At 42.7% G+C, this 17,999-nt stretch overlaps 2 protein-coding genes and 1 long non-coding RNA gene across 5 annotated transcripts in view; 2 read left to right on the top strand and 1 right to left on the bottom strand.

Annotated features, from left to right (window-relative positions):
• Positions 1-17,999, top strand: part of ATP6AP1L (ATPase H+ transporting accessory protein 1 like) — a 756,678-nt gene that overhangs the window by 622,473 nt on the left and 116,206 nt on the right. The window lies entirely within an intron of this gene.
• Positions 8,134-15,554, bottom strand: LOC115600876. The gene is made up of 4 exons (XR_003989191.1): positions 15,149-15,554; positions 11,647-11,731; positions 10,742-10,819; positions 8,134-9,577 (listed from the first exon to the last, which is right to left on the bottom strand). It is a non-coding gene; the product is annotated as an uncharacterized LOC115600876 (long non-coding RNA).
• The window catches only part of ATG10 (autophagy related 10), an 86,154-nt gene continuing 83,640 nt past the window's right edge, over positions 15,486-17,999 (top strand). Inside the window, exons 1-2 of one of the 2 annotated variants that reach the window (XM_030470299.1) lie at positions 15,486-15,544; positions 17,397-17,522. In XM_030470299.1, coding sequence (XP_030326159.1) covers positions 15,542-15,544; positions 17,397-17,522 — 129 coding nt within the window. In that variant the 5' untranslated portion in view covers positions 15,486-15,541. Of the gene's footprint in view, positions 15,545-15,943; positions 16,076-17,396; positions 17,523-17,999 lie in introns of those variants that run through there. The other variant, XM_030470298.1, reaches the window with a different exon arrangement.

Genomic DNA, 17,999 nt, shown 5'->3' with positions numbered 1-17,999 from the left:
AATGGTGTATGGTCATAGGGAGTACTGCCCATCTCACACAGGAACAGTGAAGGTTCCTCTGATTAAGTGGAATGCTTTCTTTAAGAGATACCCCAAAAAGCAATTAATAATTCAGTCTTCCAAACAGGGCTTAAATTCAGTACAGTAAATAAGACCTGCGACAACATACTAGAGAATGAGGAAAAGCATAAAAAATGTATAGCTGCTCATTAAAAGGACATAATCTATTCTGTGCCCTGAAAAGGTGGGTAGGTACTATACAATTCAGTCACTAATTACTATACCAGAATGCTGATGTGGAAGGCAGACAAATTAAAGCTTAATTCTATATTTTGTGACTTTTGAGTACTTGACTTTGCAAGTGTAAGAATATTTTAACATATTCTTCTGTGTGCAGTATGTACAAATGCTGGTAGTATTGCTAGTACAAACGTTGCTTTTCAGAAGGCCACTTTAGTAGTGGGAGAGTAACTTAAAGTTCTGGATGAACCCCCATTTTATGAAAGCAAATAAATAACAAACATAAAAGTACCCAAAGAAATAAGACTGTATATATATTTTAATCCCTGAGCAGGCTTCCTGAAGTACTAAAGGGCACTTCTTAATGAGGCAAACACAGCCAAAATTGAAGCAAAGATTCCAGAGAAAAGTTCAGCCAAAGAAACCCCCAAAAAACCAAACCAAAAAGAATTTTCAGCTTGTTTTCAAAAGAATGCAATTCAGTATCTTATTTTATACATTTTACAAAAATAGCATTAAAAAACTTATCTGGAAGTGGAAAAGGATGTAACATTTTAGGGGAAGTTGTTTTATTACACAGAAGCTAAAAAGGGCAGCGGGAAAAAATGCTTAAAACCATGTTTATATCAAAAAGAAAATTTTTACTTTATCTCTAAAGTAGCTATTGCAACCTTTTAACACGAGATCAGCACAGATATGAAGACAGAGATAATGCTATGGTTATAAGGCTGTTTTTCCTTCATATGGCGGGTTTTGGAAAGACGTTGTGATTTCATGTTTGATTGAAAACTATAACTTTTACAAGGAATTATGTTTTAATTGCATAATAAACAACTGTACAGTAACACTGAGCTCTGTGGCAAAAGTCTTAAGGTTTCTAAATATACTGGTAGTTGTTCAGGAGTGTAATACATACCTAGTGCTCTGAGTGCTGACATACACGCTGTCAGCAACCATTTCAGATAACCAAAATAACACAGGCTGGAAGGGACCTCAGGAGGTTTCTAGTCCTACCTTCTGCCCAAAGCAGGGTGAGTTGTGAGATCAGACCTGGTTACTTAGCACTTTGATCAGTTGGGTCTTCAAAACCTCCAAGGCTGGAGACAACCTTGACTGTCCTGATGATGCAAAGTTTTCTCCCCATATGTAAGCCAGAACTTCTCTCATATCAGCCTGCATTGTTAAAAAGCACATTTTAATTGGATTGCAGATGTTATACCTGACTCCTCATCAACAGCATTTTAAATAAATAGATAATTTCAGCTGTTGTTGGAAGTGGCTGATATTAAAAGTTATTTTAGTATGGAATAGTGACTTTGTATGATTAGAATGCTCCAAATTCCAAACAAAATTGTAACATTGAAATAAGAAAATCACTGGGTGATAAAACATGTTTGTTAGCATCATAAATGTAAGTGATGAACAATGCAGGTATTCCCCAATGAGAGTACTACTCAGCAAAATGAATCTAAATAAAAAACTAGACAAGCTCAAATTTGTACAAACTTGTCCTGCACACACCTTCAGGAAATATTATATACTGCTGTGATCAAAAGGATCATCTGCAGTTCCCATATAATACTATCATTTTATGACTGGCATTTAGTGTTATAGCTCATGGATACAAACTCTGAAGAAAATTAACAGTATCCCATCTAATGCCACTGTCTTTTTTACCTTCTCCGCCTCAGCATGTCTGCTCAGTGAGAGGTTTTCTTCTTTCTAACAAGCTTTTCTCAGTACCATTCAAAAGGTTTGCGATGTTATTAGTTCAGACTGACAGAAGGCATACCTGGAACTGAAGTGCTGAGTAAATAAATCAAGAAAAAAAGGCACAGAACTACTAGGAAGGTGGCATCCCATCATAGTTCCGGACTTTTCTTAATCGTCCATCCCATTAGGCAGCGGGTCAGGGCTATAGTAAAGAACATGTAGGACAGAAAGGTTCCCTCTATGGAGTAGATGCTTTTTACAACATGCATTTATTTATCTGAGTAAAATTTGAGTCAGAACATTCCAGTGTTTCAGTCTCCTTCTTTATAAAGCTGTAGGGCAAAGGATGTCTAAAATATGTAGATAGTTTTGATCACCTACAACCAGCTGCTATAGATCCTATAGACTTAAAAAGACTTCATACAAACATTAAAGGACAAAAGGATCTATACTTGCAGGACAGATACATGCTTCAAAAGTAAGACCAAGTGTCAACAGAGTCATGAAGTTTATGCTAAGCGTTGCACTGTAACCACATGCCCTGGAATGAATTATCGAGCTTCTTAAATGGTCATGCTAATGTTTTTACTTATGAGTTCTTACCTGTAGAGGTATGGTCTCATAATTACTGTAATTACAAGGCTTATGAGTCTCATCACTCAAATCACCTTGCTCCCTCAAGACATTCTCAAAATTGCTATCTGTCTGATTCCCACACACTAAAAAAGGGTAATTTTGGAGTAAAGTTTCCACTCTGAAAAAAACCCAAGCCAAACAGTCAGAGGAAAGAAATCTGCAGCAATGTCATTCAATCCCTATAGACAGCCTAAACTTATGCCATGTCATCCCCACCATCCACAGCTGACGCACTGACCCCTGTACTTTGATCATGCACACCACAACATGTACAATCAGCTTCTGAGGATGGCCACAGGTAGCGTAGATTGCATACATTATGTAGTGAAAACTGCTGCACGTCGTTTTCTTAACTAGTGTTTGAGTGAATGTCAGACGAGGTGGTGATGAAGAAATATTTATCTGTAGTGCCACTCTTGATGTTTCTAATACCATCAGCTACAATTCTGAGAGCTGCACTGGTAAGTGTACTCAGGATTAAGGTTGTTGAATATTTACTAAGTTTGTTTTTTGCCTTTAAAACTGTAGCATCGTGGCATGGTTTGGGTTGGAAGGGACCTTAAAGCTCATGTAGTTCTAACCCCCTGCCACAGGCAGGGACACCATCCACTAGACCAGGTTGGTCCAAACCTGGTCTTGAGCACTGCCAGGGATGGGGCAGCCACAGCTTCTCTGAGCAACCTGTGCCAGGGCCTCACCACCCTCACAGGGAAGAACTTCTGCCTGAGAGCTCATCTCAACCTCCTCTCTGTCAGCTTAAAGCCATTCCGCCTTGTCCTGTCTCCCTACAGTCCCTTGTCCAAAGCCCCTGTCCAGCTTTCTTGCAGTCCCTTTAGGCACTGGGAGCTACACTAAGGTGTCTCGGAGCCTTCTCTTCTGCAGGCTGAAGCAGCCCAGCTCTCTCAGCCTGTCTCCAGAGCAGAGCTGCTCCAGCCCTCGCAGCATCTCCGTGGCCTCCTCTGGACTTTCTCCAACATCTCCATGTCCCTCTTGTGTTGTTGCCCCAGAGCTGGATCAGGACTGCAGGGGGGGTCTCCCGAGAGCACAGCAGAGGGGGAGAATCCCCTCCCTCAACCCTCATGCTCTGGGGATGCAGCCCAGCTCATGGGGAGGTTCTTCATTAGAGACCCATGAGGGACACCACGCATGTTTCCACTTGGATCTGAGCCATTGACTGTAACTCTTTGGACACAGCCATCCAGTTCCATGTCCACTGAACAGTCCATCCTTCAAACCCATCTCTCTCAGCAGCGAAGTCTGAGTCTATTTAAGCATCCTGTAGAGCTAAGTAGTTCCCCTGGCTATCAAGGCAGAAATTATTTAGAATGCAAAAGAAATCTATCCTACAGGGAATAGCTGTGTGCTTAATTTTTAAAGTTCAGAATTGCCTTATGGTTAAATACATGCATGTGTGAAATCTGAAATTTGTGGATATAGGGCTTTTTAGCCCCAAAATACATAAAAGAAAAACAGGAGGAAATGTAAACGAGGAACATTTAGAAATTTGTCCTCTTTCACAGACCCAAAGAACTATAAAAAAAAGTCTTTTGAAAGAATACTGGGTAAATTTTGAATCTAAATTTAATTATTAAAGATATCTTAATTCTGCTTTAAAGGCCTAATTACAGCCTCATTGAAATTAATGTGCAGGGGCATCCAATGAAGACAGAGCATGCTATAAATAGAAATCCCAACTTAGAGCCCTGCTACTGCAATGTTCATGTGTAATCCAAACAAGCAGATAAATTAAAGAAAGTTCAGTGAATTAAATGTAGGGTAAAAAAACTTTCACTTTCCTAGTGTTACATCTCATACATGTCTGACTGTACATCATGCACAGTACAGTCGCAGCTAAATTGGATTTGTGGCAACCCGAGATTTGTAAATGTCACCCCTTTAGCCTTTTCTGTATCGAGTTGTAGATACCCCATTTCATGAAGTACTAAATGTTCTCTGAAAAAAGAACATTCATTACGGAAATAACATTGGCTTCTTAGGAGAAGTTGGGTGCCTTGAGGGCAATGTGGGTTAGTTTGGACCTTTCATCTCTTGCAAATCCATATATGGTAAATCTTCATGTACTTTAAAAAGTCTCACAATATTAATAAACTCATATTGTCTCCAGTAGACCTTTATCTGACAGTCTAACCAGTCATAATAAAACAGGAGGGATCTAAATCGGGACTTTCCTTGTTAATGTTGTATCCACTGGGACTGTGAAACAGTTAAAGGATCATGCCCTTAAAACACTACTTTACAACTTCCTATTTCCAATCATACTGTGACATCTGATATCTTATATCTTACATCTTGTTTCAGATACTGAAAATAAAAATAAAAAGAAATCATGAAGGAGATGAAGATTTTAATTTTTTTTTTGGTAGCAAAACCTTCCCTAAGCTCAATTAAGTGTTCTGCTTTTTACTTATATAATACCATGTCTCAAAATCCTTCAGTTCCAGTGGTCTCATTATCTCATCATCCTACCTTCAATTCCCTTTTACTCTAAACAGTAATGTACATTTTCATAATAATTATACTTTGATTTTCTATACACCCATGTTTTCACTTGCGTATCTGAAAAGGCCTTAAGTACTATTGAGTTAATCTTCAAAACACCTATTACATTATCATCCTCATCCTCATTCTGCAGGTAGATGGAAATAACAGCAAGAAGCAAGTAACCTGGCAAAGGTAAAGGAGAGAAGTGGTGGCAGAGATGAATGCAGATGTAAGCTGGAAATGGATGACACCACCCTCATCATTAGCCACTAGTAATCCTCCAGTTGATAACAAAGGACACAGCAGCTGTTTCTCAACTTCTGGATACCTGCAAAGAGTTGTCTTCTCCCAGGGTGCTAACCGCAGCTTTTAAACCAGACAGACAACATTTGTAAGTGCTAATTTACAGTTGAAAACTTACATGAAATTGTTCTTTACATAAACAAAATCCACCTTTAAAGCCATGTCATTTGACTGTGAGAGAGTGAGGGGACAGGAGTAGTTAGAGTGTTTGGATAGAAGGGATTAAACAGAAAGCAACCTGGGTTTGTGTAAGCCTTTGGGATGGCAGGCAAAAGAAACAGGGCTGGTAAAACACAGCATTCCACTTGTGCTGGGTGGGTCTCATTTGAATTGGTGCTTGGGGGCACGTTCCACTATTGTTACGTAGGAAACTACTACCTCTGAATTACAAATCACATACAAGATGTATATATTGTACATTAGGGATCCGCAATTTAAATTTACATCTTATTCTGGCTTTGCTTTTTGAATTTGGCTGGTTTTGTGAAAATTCCTACAAAAAGAAATCTCTTAAACATGATTTAGTTTGAATCATATCCAGTTAACTCTCAATTATTTGTGGACAATATGTGCCAGATGTGGCCCATTTTGGTAGAGAGCTATATGTAATCTAAATGCTTATAAGCTGTATTTTAGCTATATATCAGCAATAAGCACCCTATAAATCCACACCAGCTCTGTGCAGATCCAGCCACAACATCTCAGCATTGTCCTCCAGCTACAAGGACTGTGGGGTTGAGTTGCTTTTCTGATGCTGCATGGACCTGTCTGGCTGGTGCTGAAATGGAGCAGTAAATCTGGTGGGAGGGAACCTGATTCTTCCACCTTTCCACTGTGCTGCTCTGTGCTTGGGGAGGACACACCAGCTCTGGAACGGGTACTTGGCCTGCAGCATCTTGGAGCACTGTACAAAGACACCTGAGAAGTTCATTTCATCTCCCGTTCTGGGCCTGTGCTGGCGATGCTGGACCTCAGTTATTTCCAAGCTGTGTGCCACAGTACCTGTGTTATCCAGGTTTGTCAATAGCCAGGTGTTGCAGCTCCACCATTACTCCAGATCATGGAGAGTAATTGCCAGACTAAATTAATTCTGACATACCTTCATCAACATAAGCAGAGTTACACTAGACGTGAATTTGGACCATGGAAATGTGGGCCCTCTCCAGAAGGAAACAGGAGACCTGGTCACCTGGGACATGGAGAAGGCTGAGGCATTCAATGATTTTTTTACCTTGGTCTTTGCCAGCAGGAGCTCCAGCCACACTGCCCAAGTCACAGAAGGCAAAGGCAGGGACTTGGAGAATGAAGAACCGCTGCTGTAGAAGATCAGGTTCAATATCATCTGAGGAACCTGAAGGTGCACAAGTCCATTAGACCTGGTGAGATGCATCCATGGGTCCTGAGGGAAGTCCTGGCAGTGAGTGGCTGAGCTCAGAAACGCGCCGTGTGCTGGGCTGCACCCCCAGAGCATGAGCAGCAGGTCGAGAGAGGGGATTCTCCCCCTCTGCTGCACTCTGGGGAGACGCCCCCTGCAGTCCTGATCCAGCTCTGGGGCAACAACACAAGAGGGACGTGGAGCTGTTGGAGCCAGTCCAGAGGAGGCCACGGAGATGCTGCGAGGGCTGGAGCAGCTCTGCTCTGGAGACAGGCTGAGAGAGCTGGGCTGGTTCAGCCTGAAGAGAAGGCTCCTTAAGGGGAGACCTTAGAGCAGCTCCAGTGCCTAAAGGGGCTACAAGAAACCTGGAGAGGGGCCTTTGACAAGGGCCTGTAGGGACAGGACAAGGGGGAATGGCTTTAACCTGACAGAGGGGAGATTGAGATGAGCTCTTAGGCAGAAGTTCTTCCCTGTGAGGGTGGTGAGGCCCTGGCACAGGTTGCCCAGAGAAGCTGTGGCTGCCCCATCCCTGGCAGTGCTCAAGGCCAGGCTGGACAGGGCTTGGAGCAACCTGGTCTAGTGGAAGGTGTCCCTGCCCATGGCAGGGGGTTGGAACTGGATAAGCTTTAAGGTCCCTTCCAACCCAAATCACTCTATGATTCTATGATTTTATTGTTATGTTAAGAAGCTGTCAGTGCCACATACAGATTAGGGGAAGTGACACTGATGAGCTGGTGAAGCTAAAGCGTGCTAGGTCACAGTCTTGTTAAATAAACCATTCCAATTTCAGTGACAGTCTGCTCTTCATCCTCTTGTCTTCCTGAGTTTGACTCTTGCTGTATTATTTACCTTGCACAAATGCTGCACATGACTGAAGTAGAATGGCTGAAGCTCAGGACTGGCAGTGGTCTGGATAACCTTTACACTTACCCTGTGTGAAATATTCCAGTGCAGTGTAACTGTGTTGTAGGCAAATGTCAGTGAATGAAGTTGAGCTACAACCTCTTATGCCAGGGTAAATTTAGTCAACGGGGTCAGTGCATTTGGGAATCACAGAGAAGTAAAAGATGACAAGTGAGTATTAGGAGGGAAAGGAGTAATGACACTGCAAGATAGCTTATTTTGAAATTCTGCTTACAGCAGTTTGGAGGACTGGACCCCTTCAAATCCTTTTTTGCACTCACCTCTGTAGTGGCAATTACCAGTGGGTAAAAGGTCAGCAGAGTATTCTTCCTGTTCAAAGGATCATCTTACTTGATACAGGCAATGATTTTATGAAGCCATGCTGCAAGTTAAACTCCATCTGAATAAATGTATGATTTTTTTTTCTGGGGGAAAAAGAATTACAATTGGATAATATATCAGTAATTTAACAGCTGATTTTAATTTTGAAGATCTGGTAAATTTCTGGACTATATCATTCAAGGGAATGAAAAAAAGCCTGTGGCCTTGCCCAAATAAGGATGAATAAAACCAAGAGTGTCATATATTAACTTATGCTAGTTAACAGAATTTTGTGCAGTCTAGTATAGGGAAAATATTTTAGCATGTGGTAACCTGTCCATTTTAAATGGCAGGTCCTTTCTGCAGTGCAAAGAAAAATATTTACATTAATAGTCCACTGTCAATTGAATGGTCAGTTCCTCGCTGCTCACTTCATCATTCTACCAGAACAGCTTCTGATTTTCTTCCAATCTGGCAGGTGACATGTATAATTTTCAGACAACAAGAATGTTCTTTGTCAGTCCAAACTGATAAAGAAACAAACTCAGCAGACTGACTCCTGAAGTCTCCATTAGTTGATGCGATGTTCTTCCACTGGGCTTCTACAAATCTCATTTGCGTACCCTGATGAAAACAGCTGACATGCTGTTCTTGTCTTGCATTCTGAAGCACTCAGTACATTTATAATGTTGGTAGTAAGTCTGGAAAACAGGACTCATGACAACAGAAGATGAAGTGTTAGGAATCAACCTTATTCTCAATTTGCAGTACAAGCTGTATAAGAAATGCATTTTAGGAAGGATTGTGCTGGTCTTACCATGCTGAGGGTCTTCACTTGCTAGATTTCTCACAAATGCGAGAAAGAGGTATACTAAAAAATGTTAAGTTAGAGGACGTGATCTTATGTTGATGAAGACAATAAAGTAGGGGGCTTTTCTCCAGTGCTTGACATCAAGCTGGATAAATACTCTTTTTTCCATTTCTGTGGCAGGCACTTCTGAATATAAATAGGTAGCTATGCTATTAGGAAGGATGAACAAGTGAACAGTCCAGCATTCAGAAAATGAGAACAAATGATAGATGCTGTGTTTGAGAAACAATACTGAGTGAGGAACAGAGGAGGTGGATTTGGCAGCTATGAAAGAGAACTGGCAACAGAAAGTGAAAACTGAAGTGACAGCCTGGTTGGCGAGACCCAGGGCCCACAAAGCTGACTAGCCCACCTCTGGTAACAGCAGCAGGAGAGGCCATTTCAGGACAAGAAGTTAGCCCTGCCTTTTCTTTGGCCCACTCCTTAGCAGACACAATTGTATTAGGAACACTAGAGAGCAATAAAATGTTAAAAAGCCTTTCGTTTGGGAGGAGAGACCTGAAGAAGAACTGCGCAGTAACCGAGTATATCAGCAGCGTATCTCACCAAGTGCCAGATATATGGTTGTTCGTGCAAGGGCTGTGTAAGTGCAAATGCCTCCTGCTCCCGCTCCTTGCTATGCACAGCTGCACAGGGTTTGGGAATCCTGTGAACTGGACACTTCAGCCTTGGCTTGGGAAGAGGCCAACACACTTGAACCTCTGCTTGAACCCCTGCAACACGTGTGAGAAGAGGTATTGGGAAGGGCAGACAAGGGGCACACCAGACAGTAAAAACAATTCTCACTCCATCTGGTTGCAGTTTCATTTATTGCTTTCTCTGTTGCATATTAAGGTGGAGTTCTGTGCTTTAGGTTGCTTTGTTTCTGCACCCATTTAGCTTACATTTTAAAAAGTGGCTTTGAACAGGTAGCAGAAGGATCATCACCAGGCTATGTGCCTGCACTTGAAAGATATTTAATAACATTTCTTCCAAGTAAACTTGTAAATTTCTTACAGAAGTATCTCAAATCTGCACTTCATGACAGTATAAATCAGTTTAATTTCACTATCGTAGGTCCATGTCCACAGCCCACTGAATGTTTTTTAGGGTACAGAAGTCCAGAGTCATACCCACTGCTTTTACCTAGCTGGCATCGGAAGCCATTTTCACAGCACCAGTCGGTCAAATGCACACTCCAGTTCCAATAATCCACTGCTACGTGGGGAACATTTTTCTCCTGTGACCTAAGCAGTTAGAGAAGGATTCCATGGTCTTTAATAAGAGAAACTGATTGTTACTAAAATATATCAGGGAGCTGTAATATTCTGTGGGTAACAAGGTTACTGGGAGGGACCTAATTTTATCTATGAGCTAAAGCACTTGGGTTCATTCCTTCAGTGTCACAGCTTTGCTGTGTTTCCTGTATTGCTGTTCAAAACACTGTCCTTATCCATCAAGCCTTTACTGAGCTAGAACACATCACTCTTCTGGCTGGTGTAACTCTTCAAGCACAACCCGAGGGCATCTTCTGTCCCTTAGTATCTCTAGAGCTGTCTGGGACCTCACGCAGCTACAAAAGCATTGGTCTCTCAAAAGCCATTTATTTTTCACTTTGGGAAAAGCAAAATGAAACTCAAGAAACAATCTAATTCCCGGAAGGACACCTATGATGATCAGATCTTTACCTGATCCCAAGAGTCATCAAAAACCAGAGTGGAAGAAATATGATGACCCCCAGAAATCCTGAAATCAAATGTATAAATCACATACATCCCTAGTGTGCAGGACATCATTGTGTGCATACAGTGATGTGGCATGAATAACACACATCAAGTCAAACTGGCTGGGATCCAAAATGTACTGAACTATACATAAAGACTTTTTAACAGACATACCTCTACTCTGCTTTGGGACGACCACCCCTGCAGTTCTGCGTCCAGCTCTGGAGTCCTCAATACAGGAAAGATATGGACCTGTTGGAGAGGGCCCAGAGAACTGCTGTTACCTTTTATATTAATGACTTGAGTATTTCATATAGTAGCCTGTCTCAAATTGATTTCAATACGTGTTTGTCTAATAGGAAATAAAACCAAAACAAACCAAAAAACCAAGAATGGAACATCAGTAACAGTAGCAGAAAGAGAACACAAAACAATGAAAAAAATCTGAATTATTAAACTTTTAGATAAAAGAAGTAGAAAGAAGTAGGAAAAACTGCCAAACCCAGAATGTGGCAACAATTGCTGCATTGTGCTATTACTTTTTTTCCAGTGCTGGTTGGTAGCCGCTGGAGTGGAATGAAAATACTTATGAAAAATGTATGCTGTTTGTATACCTCTCAGTTTGTTTCTTTTTGAACTTTCTCTCAGCACAATCAAAGGGCGCAAGAGCAAGCATGTTTAAAGCACAGGCCATGCACCTACAAAACTGAGCTCCGTTCACTAGCCTAACAGTTTCGACAGCCTTCTACAACTTACTTAATTCCTACTTTTCTGCCAGCAAAAAGAAAATAACACTACTTGTCTACTTTGTAAAAGCACTGTAATATTACAGTGATTATTGGAAAATACGATTTGCTACAGACTTTGCAATACAGCTCTCCACCTATCAAGCTCTTAACGGGAATTTCAACTATAAAGTCTTTTTGCTTAGCAACAGTGCTCAGCTACAGAAAGTAAGGGTAATCAAAAACCAAAGTGGAAGAAATAGCATTAGAATTACTGCGGATCTGAACCATACTAAAAAGGATTTGTGAAATTAAATGTACATCATGTTAATTCTATCAGAGCTGTAATGTTACCTGTTTTCTTTGGAGAGTAGAGTGTTGCCCGAACTGCTTGACTGATCAATGGGTTTTGGATGAAGCTGTGTTTCTTGGGACCAAACTACAGGATGAAGAGATGAAAAAGACCTTTTAGAGATCATTCAGTTCACAGCCTGGCTGATGAAGGCTTACCGTCTATGCCCTTAATTTAGTTTAGTTCTAAAAATCTCAACCAACAAAGTTCCTACAACCACCATAGTTTACTCTCAAAAATTATCAATATGTGATAATATATTAATCACACTGTATTAGAATCAATCACTGGTTTGGTTTGGAAGGGACCTTAAAGCTCATCCAGTTCCAACCCCCTGCCACGGGCAGGGACACCTTCCACTAGACCAGGTCGCTCCAAGCGCCGTCCAACCTGGCCTTGAGCACTGCCAGGGATGGGGCAGCCACAGCTTCTCTGGGCAACCTGTGCCAGGGCCTCACCACCCTCACAGGGAAGAACTTCTGCCTAAGAGCTCATCTCAATCTCCCCTCGGTCAGGTTAAAGCCGTTCCCCCTTGTCCTGTCCCTACAATCCCTTGTCCAAAGCCCCTCTCCAGCTTTCTCTGTGCTTGGGATTGCCCTGACCCACATGCAGGACATTGCACTTGGCGTTGTTGCTGCTCTTCTGGTGCTCTCTTGCTGACCTGTGATCACTCTACAGGCTCTGGGCGTCTCCTACTGGCACCAGAGTCAAACTGGTCTGATGACCTATTATGCATTTGCTTTAAGTATATAAACATTTCAGCAGTGACTCAAGAACAGGACTATTAAAACCTTTGTATGGCAGAGACGAGATGGAAACCTGAGGCACTGATTCAGAGTACAGGCAAAACAAGGCAGAGAAAGGAGAGAAACCCCAATGCTGAGACTTCTTGACAAGTAATTTTAGAACTACAGCAAATGCATTTCCCTTGATAAAGAGGCATTCACTGCAACTTGCTGAAATGCCCTGGCAACAATACTGGAGATGACCATGCTGATACCAGATGCTGTAAGAATATTCCATGAATCTGATCTGCTCTGCAGACAGACAGAAAGGGAAACACACACAGAAAACTAAAACAATCAGCCCAAATTTGTCAACAGCAGGGCCAGGATTAGAACCCATCTCTGGTAAGTACACTATCCTGTCTACATAGAGATATGGAATTTCTGTTAGTAGTAACATATGGATACTAACAATTTTTCAAAGCTAAGCGCTTCAGACCTTAACTTTCGTAACACGAGTTAGGCTCACCAGTAAGTCCTGGAAGGGGATACTCGGGTAAATTGTTCATTATTTTCAACAATACATAATTACTAAACATTGTATATGTTCAGTTTAAGGCACGTAGATAATATTTGTGATGCTCTGACGGTATAGCTAAAGCCTTTACTCTTTAAAAATGACCACTAGCGTTGAAATCCCAGTTACTGCATGTCTTTGATTTTTACAGGGGCTGTGTGCTCAAAATTTTAAATAAAGTAAATGGATCCAAATATATGGAAACTATATATTTGGAAACAGTTTCCTAAAAGCTGCCAGTCATGGCTACTGCTTTGCTAACTTCAATGCAAAATCAGGGCCCTATCAGCCACTTTTAAAATGAGCCATGCCCTAAACCCGATGATTCTTCCCTAAGAAAATCCAGAGAGATGGTAACAAAGCTAAAATTAGAAATCAGGAGCTGTAGCTTCCAAGGCAATACACACTACGTGACATTTTTTCAATACCACAGGCATTTTCTATTAGCAAAAAATGGCGTAAGGAATAGAATCCCACAATGTAAAAACCTTCCTTCAAAACTCAGGGTTGGATGACAACACAGTGTTTACTTACCAAATTTCATAACCCCAAACATTTAAAAGAATCAGTGAATAACAATATAAATAATTAATTCTGATTATTAAATAATGACTACAGCATCCCAACTTGTGGTTGTAATGGCATCACCCAAGCTGTGTAACTGCTTTCAAAAATAATATATGCAGTCAAAATAGCGATCTGTGGAGGTCTTATGATCCATTCAAAGCACATCATACAATCATTCTCCAGAATAACTTCATAAAACAAGACTTTGCTTATTATACCTAATGCTGAAAACTACAGACTTGGATAGAACATTTTGCTGCTCACAAATAGTAGTGAAAATTATTTTTAAATATGAATCACAGTGCATATTTGAAGAACTCAGCTGTTAGCAGCCAAAATCCAGAAAATGGAATTTTAAGTACAAAGAGAAATGGTTTACCTCATGAATATTCCAACAAAATGTTTTGGGCCTTGTGAGCTCTCAATGCCCAGCAAATTACAAGCACTTTGGGAGCTGCACGGTTGGAGAACGTCGCATTACCACCAACAACAGCAAAGCACCATTTGTCTGTGGAGGTTCTCTATTACAGTATGGTGACCAAAGCTGATGGGGTAGCTCGTTTACTCTAAATGCAAATCACAAAACTCTTTAAAATGGCAGTTTCCTGCTAAATAGGTAAACCCCACATTTTAAAGCAACCCTTTAAAGCACTGGAACAGGCTGCCCAGAGAAGTAGTGAATTTAACATCCCTGGGGTGTTTAAAGACGTGTAGATGTGGCCCTTAGTGACATGGTTTAGTGGTGGACTTGGAAATGTTAGGTTAACAGTTGGACTTGATCTTAAGGTCCTTTTCCAACGTAAAGTATTCTATGATTCTATGATTTTAGGTTTCACTCATCTATCCAGATATATTACTATGTACTATATACTATAAACCAGAGTTTGGATATTTGGGTTTCTGCACACACTACAGTTTGGATGGCTTAGTCATGCCAGACAAGACCTTACCACTGAAAAATGCATGGCTTAATAGACTTGTAAATTTTAAAAATAACTCTCTTAACATTCGTGTAGCAAAACAACTTCTGTACACTTCGCAAATTCTCACACCTAAAAGCAATAATAAAGGCAACACAGCTGGGTAACAAAGTGAACAGTGAAACACATAGCAGGCATTTGTGGAAGTAGTTCAGGATTAGGGGTTTAGTGAGACCCTGTTCATTTTTTCTCATTTTCACCCAGACAGCTGCATAACCATAGAATCACAGAATCACAGACTGGTTGGAGAAGACCTTAAAGCTCATCCAGTTCCAACCCCCTGCCACAGGCAGCGACACCTTCCACTAGACCAGGTTGCTCCAAGCCCCGTCCAACCTGGCCTTGAGCACTGCCAGGGATGGGGCAGCCACAGCTTCTCTGGGCAACCTGTGCCAGGGCCTCACCACACTCACAGGGAAGAATTTCTTCCTTGTATCTAACCTAAATTTCCCGTTTAAGTTTGAAGCCATCACCCCTTGTCCTATCACTACAGTCCCAAATGAGGAGTCCCTCTCTTCCTCATGGATAACCACATTGGATACTCCTTCAGGAATCCACCATGTTAGATTCCAAGACAGTGCTGAGGTCAGCTGGCCATTTTAATTTCACGTTTCCCTCTCCTTATTAGGGGGAAGTAATAACATTATGTATTTACCCTGTAGGGAGAGAAGGGCGGTGAAGCCTGCGAAACCGATTAGAAACATGCAGATGTAACTGTCATTGCTGAGCTCCTGGAGGGAGGCCAGCGGGTCTGAATTAATCCGGGGCTAGCACGGCTGGGGGTGGCGGAAGGGGCTGACAGCGGAACTGGGCGAGAAGACGGTGTCCCGGTGGCTGGCCGGGAGCGCTCCCCTCCCACCGCCTCACACGGAGATCGCCGAGCAACAGCAGCGACCACCGAACCTCGGACCCCTGCCCCGCGGCTGCGGGGAGCGCCTCCCGCCGCGCAAGCGCAGCCGTCACCTCCGTCCCGCCCGCCGCGGTCCGCCGCAGGGCGCGCCTGCGCGGTGGGCGGGCCGGGAGCGCGGCGGCGGCGGGAGGAGGAGGCATGGTATGTGGAGGGCGGCGCGGAGGGTTTGCTGCCTCCCTCGTCCCCGTTTCCGCGCCTCGCTTCAACGCGCCTCAGGCGGGACGGGCCGCCCGCGCCTGCCCCCCGCGGTCCGCCGGCTGCGTGTCCCTGCGGTAGCCCCGACACCAGCACCCGGCGGAAGGCCCGAGGGGCTCCGCATGGCGGGGCGCGCAGGGAGGAGCGGGGCCGGCCTGGCCGGGGCTTGCCTGCGTCCCTGCTGCCTGCGGGGCCCTGGGCGAGCGCGGCGGGTTAGCTCTGCTCTGCTCTGCTCGTCGCTGTTAAGTCTTTTCGGGTTAATTGTAAGAAAGAAAGGGAGGTGTGCTGCGCGCGTGCCAGCAGCCTAGTGGCACTTCACAGCTGTTAATGTCCGAAAGCACATGCTTCTGCCCGTGCCAGAGGGGTTGAAACTAGTTGATCTTAAGGTCCTTTCCAACCCAAACCATTCCGTGGTTCCGTGATCTCTGCTTGAAACGCATGTGGGAGCTGTGCTTTCCTTTACCTGTGCTTAAGCAGGTAAAGGAGGTGGATGTAAGGTCCATCATCTCAACTGGGAAATTTGGGAACTGCAGAAGCGTTTACACTGCCTGTTTTCCACATTTCCTCTTTCTTGGAGTTACGGGGGCTTGGGTTAACTGCTGTTGAAAATGAGGTGTCTTCAAGTGCAAGATTAATGATTTATGTCGTGGGTGGACAGGATGATGTGATTTAGGGCCAGATCCTGAAAAATAACATTACATGAGGTGCTGTGTTCTCTGTGTTTTTTGTAAAAAAAAAAAAAAGGTGTGAGCAAATTGTAATCGTTAACTTGAATATTTGAATGTGGTGCTGCAGTGATGCCTGATGTCTGTGAGCCATCTGCATTTATGATACATTCTCTTTGAAAGGGGCAAGAAAGTAAAATTCGACAGATCCTCTGGGAGCTTTTATTTTACCTTTAAGACGCTGGAGGGAAGCATTTGAGGGATAGGGAAGGTGCTTGTTTGAAGCATGCTGTGACTCCCTGAAGCCACATTGTTGGGCCATTGTGAGCTGTGCTGCTGGCATGGGCAGGAGCAATTGCTTCTGCTGGGCTCTCATGGCCACTGTGCAGACTCTGGGTCCACAGACACTTTTTTAAGGTTTTGTGGAGCCATTTAGTTTGCCAAGGAATAGGTGGTAGGCCTATGGAAGTAGTTCTCTTCTATGCAGTATAGTCACTGGCTGGACCATGCTGCTAAGGAAATATATGTCAAAACAGCGGTACTATGTTCAGCTCTGGTCTCCCTAGTACAAGAAAGACAGCACTATACTGGAGCAAGTCCAGTGAGGGGCCACAAAGATGGTTAAGGGTGTCTTGACAGTCAGTGCAAAATACTGATGGGAGAGAACAAGGAAGATGGAGCCAGGCTTTTTGCACTCCTGTGTAGTGAATGCACAAGAGGCATTGGTCGCAAACTGATACGTAAACTTCTTCATTTAAACAGAAGACAAATTATTTACTGCTATGGTGATTAAACACTGAAACAGATTTCCTGGAGAGGTCGTGATATCTCCATCCTTGCAGATCATCAGAACCTAACTGGAAATGGTCCTGAGCAATCTACTCTAGTTGATCCTTCTGTGAACAGGAGGATTGGACTAGATTATCTCCAGAGGTCTACTCCAACTTCACCCATTTTGTATATCTGATTTTCTAATGTACTTGAAGAAATTTGTCTTTGTTTTAAAGAACCTGTTTTCTCTCCTTCCCCCCTTCCCCAGTACTCTGTTATTTTACTATTAAATTGCTATAAATTAGTGAAAGTTTTTAGTGTTCATTTTGTGTGCCAGTACTAACATTTGGTTTGCTCTGCAGATGTCCTGTAGCATGGCAGGTGAAGAGGACTTCTTTTTGGAAGAAGAGAGATTCAGGCAGTACTGTGAGGAATTTATTAAACATTCACAGCGGATAGGAGATGCTTGGGAGTGGAGAACTAGCAAGGTAAAATAATTGTGTTCATTTTTAGATACCCTTGCTGGCCTTTTTGAACTGTTGACAACCACCACAAGCTGGAACATCCTTTTCGAGGGGAGTTTAAAATGTGAGGTAAATGGTATTTTGCACTGCTGGTCCAAGTACAAAATAGTGCATAGGTGGTTTACGTGAGGATATAGGCCTGTATCTGTATTGAATAGGGTTCATGAATCCAAGAACCTTCTGGTGTAACCTTGTAGGATTACCTGAGATGATTTCTGTTCTGGTCAGAAAATGTCTTTTAAGGCATTATGCAGTATTTTTTTTCAGACTTCCCAGTGTTAGAGAAACAGTCACGGCTTTCAACAAGTCTTTCAAGTGGTTGGCTGTGCTGAAAATCGAGTTAAAAAAGTATATAAAAGAAGAAGCTGTTCCTTTTAATCTTAACTGCCTAGCTTTATCTTCCAGCCATTGGTATCTGTACATTGTCTTCTAAGCTGGGCA

This window comes from Strigops habroptila, chromosome Z (assembly GCF_004027225.2).
Source record: "Strigops habroptila isolate Jane chromosome Z, bStrHab1.2.pri, whole genome shotgun sequence".
Lineage (NCBI taxonomy): Eukaryota > Metazoa > Chordata > Aves > Psittaciformes > Psittacidae > Strigops > Strigops habroptila.
This window is presented reverse-complemented; position numbering and strand designations above follow the sequence as displayed.